Below are 9,972 nucleotides of genomic sequence, written 5' to 3'. Positions count from 1 at the left end.
TTTTTTTTTTACTTTACTCTACTTTAGCCTCCGTCAAACCTGTCGATCATTTCATAAGGACACACTGGCTCAGGACCAGGATGAAGTGTGGTGCTTTTGATGTTCAAATCAATCCACCAATAAACAAACTTAGTGTCAGTACACCTCAATCAAAAAAACACACATTTTATTTTACCCACCTGTTGTTGGTCATACCTGGACATACGGGCAGTTTTTTGTTTAATCCTGCTTCTTGCTTCCACTGTAACATAATGGAGGTGAATGGGATTTCATTTTAAACACTTGAGCAGCAACATCTCGTCCAAATGAGCGTCTGCACAATCCATTCAAATTGATGCGAACTGTCAAATTTGTTGAGAAATCGGAGCATAAAGTAAAATGTGTGGTCTGAATTATCCTAAAGAGAAACTGCTGCTTAATTGTTAAAATGCTCTGAACAACACAGATTTAATTCCTCTTATCTACATTGTGTTAAAGTGCAGGTCGACGTTTGTGGGATGGATAATTCAGAACCAACCAAATAATACTCATAAAACCATGGACATTCACCAATGTTGGATGCAAATTCCAGGAATCAAATACCCATAAAATAAAAACATAAAACTACATTTTCTTGTGGAATATAGTTTGGTGTTTTTATTCTATGATTTTATTTTATGGTGATTATTGTATAAGCAGTGTTGGATGATAAGGATGAAGACATAAGAAATACGTTTTTTGAGAAATAAAGTAACTTGAATCCATATCCAGAAGTTAATGTAGAACTGATCCTGAGTCTGTAACAGAGCAACAATATAATCAGAGTGATGCATTCGGGGACTCTGAATGAACTCCTCCACAAAACTGCCTCATTTGTAGTTTATTAGAAATTAAAAGCATTGTAAATGTTTGATACAATTCCCCCTCAATCTGTCAACAAAACTAAAACACTCAACAGTTCTCAGTCCTACCACATCATAGCACTTCACACACACATATATACATACAGTATGTATATATATATATATATATGGTGAACTGTATATTCATCAGTTAGTGTATCTTACAGTTAATTTACAGTCCTGAATATTGAGACATTACAAAAATAAAATCTAAAGTCAAATATTACAATGTAGATGTTTTAGTGAAGAACATCTGCAGAGTCAGAATGGAAACACGATGTTATATGCAGCTTCGCTTGAAAAAGCCCTTTATAACAGGGTGAGTTAAATTTCAAAATAAGAGCAGTGGGCTTTTCCGAGTAACAATATAAAGATTAATTATTCCTCAAAAGTCAGTGAAAGAGCAGGAATCTGCCCTCCGACTACCGTTAAGGATGCATCCTCCAACCACAGGTCATTCAAATATTAACTATACAGAAAACATTTCATCTGCAAAGTAACACTGGATCAAATCCCACTTCCTGGCCGGTGATAAACGTCTGTGATTCATAAAAAGAAAAAAAAGCTGCTTCCAAAAAATGTTGGTGTTTAAATATCTGAGCCTCGACTGAAGGCTCACACTGTTTACATAATAACACATTCACAGCATGCAAATCATGCTGCATCCATTTTCAACTTAATGCATTTATAAAACTTAATGCGACAGTTTTTAAACATAATAAATTCAATACATACTGAAGCATGAACACTGACGCAGCAACTGTCAGATTGCAATTTAATGAATCGCTGCTGTATTAAAAACCTCATTCATTCTGAGCTGAAACTCTTATTCAAGTGTGAAAAATCAAAAATTTTGTGAGAAATGTTGAGAGACAACTTTCAAATACTATAAAAAATGTACAAACATAGAAGCTTCATTTGTAATTAACACATAATTGCACCATGTAACGATATGAATCCAATATCGCCTGTGACTGAACACTGAATGGAGTCCGGAGCGCTATTGTTTTTTAGTTTTTAATTTTAATTCATTTTCAATAGTTTTAATTTCAACACAGCTCCCGCCAATGCAAAAGCAATCAGGGCGCCTGTTGCTTTAAATTAAAGCCGCATCAATCAGAGCGTGAGATCGGATGGTGTTGTTCAAATCAGTTAATGCAGATTAATATGAGAGAAAGCACAACGTGGAAACTGTGAGATGGAGCATGATGACGCACGCAGACAGCAATAATAAAATATCATTTAACATTTATGAAAATTAGTTTTGTGATTCCATTTCACAAGTCAGTTACTCATCAATTGGGTAAAAGTAAATAAATTGTTATTGTGATTAATTCAATCTTTTTATCATTATTTATATTTTTGTGATACAAAATTAAACTTGTTTAATTCTAATAGTGTTTTTAAATGAATGATTTATTATCTGAACGTAACTGTAGCACACTTGAGATAGTATTGAAGAAAGCACTTTAGGTGTCTTGATGAAGTAAACAAACTGTGATAGTGTCTGGATGTTATTTAATCGTGGAGAGGTTTCGCAAACTTGGAGAGGTTTCCACATTTACTGGCAACTGCTTTGAATGTTTATCTGAATTTAGCTTCTCTCCCAAGTTCAACGCCCAACAACTCTATAAAGTACTGAACTCAAATCAAGCACCTGTAACGTCTCACATCGAGTCCAGTTTCCCTAAATCAGTGCACCGAGGAAGACTTAAGTGTTTTATACGACTGCTTTAATAATATGAAAACCCTGGATCTCCAGTGAGTCAGAACATCAGTATTTGTGTTTCCTGCCACAGATGGGAGATGTATTTCACAACAAAAATCAACGACTATAAAAAAAAAAAAAAGAAAAAGAAAAACCAAAGTGGCAACATCTGACGAATACTTGGCTCAGTTCCCTTTACTTTCTTCATATACGCTGGAAAACTGGGCGAGAGACAGACAGCGGAGGTCTTGGTTTAGTATTGCTGGATGTGATGAGGCGGAGCGATACACACTCTGCTGGATGTGGCGGATGCAGGAGAGAATTTTAAAAAAAATTAAAAAAGAGGAGGTGCAAAGTTCAAGGTGCGCTCCGACTTAGCTGTCCCTGTGTAACGTCTGGAGAAGATGGAGATAAAGTGGTTTCTTTGTCAGAAGCTGCAGTTTCTTCCTCTTGAAGTCTGTGGGTTTCTTGTACCTGGAAACAAAGAAAGTGCAGTTACAGTGGGGGAAAATATTGATTTAATCCCCCACAAAGAAATGGATGAGCTTTTTATGTTTTTATGTTAAGTTTATTTTAACAGAAAGAGACAGAATATCAACAAAACATCCAGAAATAATATCATCATATAAAAGTTATGAATTAATTTGCATTTGATCAAGTGAAATAAGGGCAAAAATCAGCAGGGGATCAAATAATTGCTTTCCCCACTGTACATGCGTCATGATCATTGATAGATTTTTTATTTTCTTAAAAAGAAGCATGCATCAATTGACTTACAGTTCAATTACAATGGGTCCCGGTTTGATCTCGTCCATTTCCATGAAGGCAAAACATTTTGTGCTGGTAAACCTCTTCTTGGGTTTGTAGTGCTTGAATTCAAAGAAGATAGCTGCTCCTGGAAGACGTTACAGAACAGATTAAACTGTGGCTGCCGAGGGCAAGCATGAATATATACAAGAAACCTTTTATTCCACATGCTATACAAGCACTTGATTTATTATGCTCTAAACTTTAAGGGCTTCTGATTTTATTCTAACGTACTGCTGCTTTTACTTCTCATCCACTCCATGGTTTGTCAGGGGAGGTCTCATGTGATTTGTCTTCGTTGGTAGTGTAATTTTATGTGAGGGAAACCAAAGAAGAATTTCAAAAAGTTAAACTAAACTAAACTGAACTAAAATACAACAGGCTGATTTAAAACAAACCAGCCTGTTGGGGGGAAAAAAAAACTTTAAGCAAATCAGTTGCTGCATTTCAATATGCAGCTGGATTGAACCAGGCAGCTTCACTTTCTTTATTTTGGAGTAGGCACCATTTGAGCACATTTATTCATGTCAAGTTTCTTTTTTTTGCCTTTATTCTGAAAGGACAGTGGAGAGAGGACAGTCAGTAATGTAGATAGAGGCGGCCACAGGTCGGACTCATACCGGCTCTTAAACACCTGGACACATCATCCCATTTTTATTTGCACTTTATTCAACTTAATCAATCTTATCTTATCGTATATGCCATTATGCATAACTGCACTGTGTGCTTTTATTACCCCCCCTGGGACAAATAAAGTTTTATTAAATAGAATTAAATTCTATCAGGGAATAATGTTACGTAGTGTAATAAGGTGTAAAACTGACTCTATTCTGATCCTATTGCACATCACTCTATAAAAAAGTGAGCCTGCAGAAACTTCAAGTGGCATATGATGATGCCATGTGAATATTACTTAAAAGACCAAGATGATGCAGTGTAAGTGAAATGTTTGAGTCAATACCTTTCAGGCAGTGCTAAGGAACCTCGTCTACAAATTAATGTGTGGACTAGAGTCAGAGAACAGCGTCATCATGGCTCTAACCAATCCTAGGAAGAGCTGTATTCTGCATAAAAGCCTGAATACTAATTTGTTTTAAAAAATATTTGTACATTTTTACAGTATTATTTTAGTAATCTGTGTCTCTTTGTTTCGTATTGTACTTTCATTTTCTTTTAATGGACCGTGAGTCTGCAATAAAGATAATGATGATGATGATGACGATAATGAATGCAGCCTCAACCTTGGTTAATGTTGAACTTTATTGGTGCCAGTTATCTCGCTAATTAGCAATTAATCAAAGTGCCAACACAGTCTGACGTGCAGTGTAGTGAAGCTTGGGGGATTTACCTTTTGGTAATTTTTCCACGTGTTTCTGGATCTCTACCTCCACGCTGAAGTGAATGTAGGTGTCCTCCTTCCTGCTGGCCACGGGCGTGTCCTGCATCGGGTTCACATCCACGCCGTTTAAATCTGCGGGAACAGAGACAGACAAGAGGACGCTGTGTGAACAAGTTTGTTTGTTTTTTCTCCTTTTTTTTTTTGCAGATTTCTTTTAAGATTTCAGAGAAACACGGTCGGTCCACAGCAGAGACCAGCTTCACATCTGGACGGATCGACACCTTTGACACTGATGGTCATGTACGGATCGATGCACTGCCCGGCGTCCTTCAGCCCGATCTTCTCAATCGTTATGGTGAGCAGTGACATCCCCGGCTCGGAGGGTAACCGTGGCAACAAGGTACCTGGGAAGGGGACAAAGGTTACAGGCGTTTAAGCGGTTGCCATAACGACGGATGTTGACATCACCTGCTGGGACCCAAAGAGTACCGGTAGTTAACAGCCAGCAGACGATGCTTTTAGCTGCTGTCGTGTTAAGTTTCCATTTCATTATTAATCATTAATCAGTGGTGAAAAACTCGAGTCCCACTTCACTCCCCACTGAGCATCTGTCCCACTGGCTTTCAGTTCTCACTGACTTTAGAGGAGGCGGCAAAGAAACCAAAACAATGAGCTGAAAGGTGCTAAAACGGAAGATAAATAATGCAGAGACACAGTTATGATGTGGCTATTTGGAACAGTTTTAAAGGGATAGTTCAACATTTTGGCAAATTAGCCTATTGCCATAATCCCTATAGCTTTAGGAGTAGGTTCGCTATCTTAATTGTCGGTGCAAGCTATTTTTAGAACGGCGGAGCAGAGCCGCATGGTGAATGTACAGGTCACAATTTGTCCACCAGAGCGTTTTGGAGTTGTTGGATTGTTGATGAGTTTGATGAGGGAAACCAAGAAATCCCATTAGCCTCTGTAGCATAGCTCTGAGCAGCTCACCGCTCTGCTCCGCCGTTCTAAAAAATAGCTTGCACAAACAATTAAAGGTAACAAACCTACTGCTAAAACTATAGGGATTATGGCAATGGGCCAGTTTGCCAAAAATGTTGAACTATCGTTTTAATCTAAATTAGTATTATCTTCTCTGCTCAGATGTCAATTTTAAACACTTTAGTATCTGAACTAAAATACAAATCAAATACCACTTTGTTAGACCTCAGTCACTACAATAGACTAATGCAGCATCAAATCCTCGATAAAGCTGATAACAGATTGATGGTTTGAGCTTGAATGTTCATTATAAACCTTGATAACAGGTGTTTGGATGAAGGTATAACCATACCAACCATTTATAACTGAAAAATGAAATAAACTTTTACTTCCCAGCACAGTAAGCACTGCAGACACACAGGTGACTCGGAGTATGGACAGAAAACTGGTGCTTTTGAATAACAGTAATTATCTGAAGTGGAAGGGACATCAGCTCTTATTGATTGTGTCAAAATCTACATATGTTTTTTATACCATAGGAGAAGCTACACACAGCACCGACAGAAGAAACAAACAAGCACACAAACACACTCAATAAGCAGGGACAGAAAATACACACAATAAACTGTTAGAGGAGAGTCGACAGTACCGGGGGCTCGAGGGGGAAAAGCCTCTGTTGAACCTGCTCCTGCTGCTGCATCCTCCTCCTCCAGCTCCAGGTTCTCCTCCTCACCTGGAGCCAGGATTTTCCTGACGGAGAGAAACACAAACTTCAAGCACTTTGTCTGTGGATGTTGGATCAGATCTGATTTTCCTGTCAGAAGATAATGAGCACATGGTGGCAGCAGAGAGAGCAACAAACTTGTCTCTAAAAACTACACTGTGTCTATTTACACCAACCAGTCACTGTCTTTTTCTAACTAATAATAACAACATGTCTTATCACTTGAATCACCTTTATTTGCCAAAAGGGATACAATTATCCAGCTACACAGGACAAACAAGAGAAGAAATGAAAAAAAAAAAAAAAAAAAGGTGAAAAAGGGAACACAATTTTGAGTAGCATAGATCATCTTCTTCTTTTAGGTGTTTCTAAACTCTGGTGGTTAGAAAAATAGCGGTATAGAAGTAAAACTAATACACTGTGGGTTAACTTGATGGTTGAAATACACAATTTGCACAACAAACTATTTTCTAACAGTGTTTTGGATTATACAAATAACTGATAAATGTTTTTTTAAAGTGTGAAACCATTAGGTAATACTGAGAATAATTGTAATTTACAGGACATATACTGTAATATACTAATAATGAATTTAAAGTGGTGGATATTTACCTTAAGGGCACAGGCTGGACATCAAAAGGAAACTCTTTGTTATAGGTGAGTATATTCTTAATAACTGTGGACAAATGGAGAAAGTCAAGTGTGAGAGAAACAGTCAGAACAACCCCGGACTCCTTCGTTCCCAGTCGTGCACTCACTGGTTTCCAGTTTCTTCAGGTCTTCTAACTTGAAATCCTCCTTGGTCTGTGTGCACTGCAGAGCAGGAGACAGAGGACACGTTAACAACATCTCATCCATCTTCAAGTCACTTCAGAAGCACTTGAGCTTTGAGAGAGAGTGGGTAACTGTTAATGAATCACACTCTGAATGATCATCAGTGACAGTAACTATGTCCACAGTGAAGGTATAGCAGTGATGACACCGATGTCTTCAACAAGCCTGGGGAGGAATCTATGATTCATGCATCATATTATATTATATTATATTATATTATATTATATGTTTTAAAGCACAACATTCAAGTATGTTATTCATTCTGTATATTCAAAATGAGCTGTCTTCAATACAAATTTAACAATAATCCAGTATTCGCATTATGTGCGTTGTCAAATTGATGACATTTCTGAACTTGTTTGTGTTTTATCTATTTGCATGTGTTTTCTAAATGGCAGTGTTTTGGGGCTTTCGGGACCAGCACAGCATTTAATAGATTGGAAGATAAAACTGAATAATTATATTATTATTATTGTTATTAATATTATTATTATCATTACTATTATTTTAGTTGTTTTTATTGTTGCATTTTTTATTGTTGGCTTCAGCACAAGTCAAAGTTAACTAAATGAAACCAAGTCGCATTGTGCAAATATTAATATCTGCAGTGAAGCATGGTGCACAACTGGGTTTTTTTCCACACTTTACATGATAGTCAAAGATTTCCTAGGCAGGTGGATGTGGTTGCAGTAGTGAAGGTTGGACTCTTGACCTCAGTATTCTCCAAAATGTTTTGGTTTTTTTAAAAGTCTAAATATGGTGCTGATATGAATGACACAAACCTGCAAACTGGCACTTCTCGTTTCCAGGCATGTTGCAATCTTTCCCAAAGTTTTCTTTGACAAAAAAGAAGACAAGAAAAAAAACACTTGTTAGTCAAAGCAAAGTTCCCGACTTTCCTGGGTTAAAGAGTTACAGTAATGATTACCTTCTGCTCCTCTGTGAAGTCTGGTGAATTTGTTGACTGGACTTCTTTCTGCAGTTGTCTTGCCAGACTAAAAAACAAACAACAAAATAAACAAAAAAAAACATTAGATCAGAGTTAGAAGTGCAAAAACTCTTTTTAAGCACTAAGGTGAATGCAACGTGTATCGCTGCGCCCCCTGGTGGTCAGACAGAGTTACACATGTGAGGACCTAGATTTTTGTGTTATTTATTTGTGCCATTGCAACATAAAACAATAATTGGCTTAAAGACCACTTGATCATTTTGGGATGTAATTATGACACATAAAGAAGGTAAAGGTTGTTTTGTTTTTTTTTGGTCAGAGAGCAGGAAACATTCCTCACTAAACAGATGAAACCCACCCATAACAATGAGAGGGTGTGGCTGGCTATTTCTCAATACTCTGAGGGATGTTGGCCCGTTTTCTGCTGCGCTGCGTGACACATAATGAAACCTAGTGCACAGCAGCAGCAACAGCAGCACTGGGATGGTTCGAGTCCGAGTCCTCCACCACCTCCACCACCTCCACCCCTCCACTCCCAGTGAATGAAGCCGGGATGCAGCGTGGACACAGCGGCTCTGCTCCCTCCGCAGCCCCCGCCACATCACGTCATGGGTGGGTAGGATTTATTTAGTGACAGCCCGGAGGCGAACTTCTTGGGAAGCACCATAATACACACACGTACACACACTGTCTCCTCTACATTGCTGTTGCAGACTGAAGGACAAGATTCATCACAAGAAAAAATAGAGAGAGAAATAAAGAAAGAAGCGCATGTTCAGGATCATTCATGTGTGGAGAGACAGAGAGAGATGAGAGAGCCAAGGAGGATACACACACATGTTGAATGCAACTTACATTTGATACTCATCTATAGCCTCCACTAATTGTCCCCACGAGTCAAAGTCTGTGCCTTTCCTAAAACTGGCGTGCCATTTCTGAATAGTCTTGTTGACATCAGACATTTTGCCGGGGCGGGAGCTGGCGGCGCAGCATAGCCGAGGAGGAGGCTCTTCCACGGGGCTCCGGCGGCGACCGCAGCGTCGTCATCCAGGTTTATCTTCTACCACCGCCGCTGCTGCTGCTGCCGCTGCTGCTGCTGCTGTCCAGAGGCGCACACAGGCAGACCGGTGACACCCCGACCAAGCCCTTTCTGCCTGCTCACCCTGATATCGCATCCGCAAGAGAAAGGAAGTCCCGCCTGGAGCTCCGGGGTGCGCGCGATTTGGGAAGCGGGGTCGCCCGATCCAACCGAGCAACAGGATGTAATGTCAGTCAGTCAGGAGGAGGTAGAGTGGAGGAGGACTGCTGCTGTTTTATAAACATGGGTGTTTAATTTAAAGAAACAAAACGTTTTTAAAGGTGAAATTAGTTGCAACTTGCCAATTTAAAAATGAATTATCAGTTATTTTGTCAAATATCACCCTGTACAGTCTATGATATCACCTTGCAGCAGCTTCACAGTTGTGTTTGTTGCTTTTTTCCCCTGTTATGCATGGACTGTAGGCCTATGGTCTAATGTTATTTTAAAGTGGAAAAAAAAAGTGTTTAAAGTGTGATTGTTTTCACTGATTTCATAAACCAAACAGTAAATATCTAGAGAGTTAAAGGACCAGTGTGTAATATTTGTCAAGGTTTATTGGGAAAATCTCATTGAATATATTTGTATATAGAGTATAATCGCTATCATCTGTTGGTTTTCGGGGCCTTATAATTCTTCTTTTATATATACACAGGCCTATAGCAAGGGTC

At 38.7% G+C, this 9,972-nt stretch overlaps 2 protein-coding genes across 2 annotated transcripts in view; both read right to left on the bottom strand.

Moving 5' to 3' along the window:
• The window catches only part of dusp10 (dual specificity phosphatase 10), a 170,852-nt gene that overhangs the window by 71,918 nt on the left and 88,962 nt on the right, over nucleotides 1-9,972 (bottom strand). The window lies entirely within an intron of this gene.
• Nucleotides 4-9,390, bottom strand: aida (axin interactor, dorsalization associated). Its single transcript, XM_084001028.1, has 10 exons — nucleotides 9,079-9,390; nucleotides 8,203-8,269; nucleotides 8,057-8,110; nucleotides 7,199-7,253; nucleotides 7,053-7,116; nucleotides 6,366-6,466; nucleotides 5,017-5,139; nucleotides 4,745-4,867; nucleotides 3,367-3,484; nucleotides 4-3,063 (listed from the first exon to the last, which is right to left on the bottom strand). Exons 1-10 carry the CDS (start codon nucleotides 9,183-9,185, stop codon nucleotides 2,964-2,966), a joined length of 912 nt encoding a protein of 303 aa, XP_083857154.1. The 5' UTR covers nucleotides 9,186-9,390; the 3' UTR covers nucleotides 4-2,963.

Source organism: Trachurus trachurus (assembly GCF_905171665.1).
Source record: "Trachurus trachurus genome assembly, chromosome: 24".
Classification (NCBI taxonomy): Eukaryota; Metazoa; Chordata; class Actinopteri; order Carangiformes; family Carangidae; genus Trachurus; species Trachurus trachurus.
This window is presented reverse-complemented; position numbering and strand designations above follow the sequence as displayed.

Bases quoted from the DNA above. Each gene is read 5' to 3' on its own strand.
- aida (XM_084001028.1), bottom strand. From the start codon at position 9,185: ATGTCTGATGTCAACAAGACTATTCAGAAATGGCACGCCAGTTTTAGG. The intron at 7,254-8,056 runs GTTTGTGTCATT...CCTGCTCTGCAG, and splicing joins CGAGAAGTGCCAGTTTGCAG to TGCACACAGACCAAGGAGGA. The intron at 4,868-5,016 runs GTGTCGATCCGT...CTGTTCCCGCAG, and splicing joins CATGACCATCAGTGTCAAAG to ATTTAAACGGCGTGGATGTG.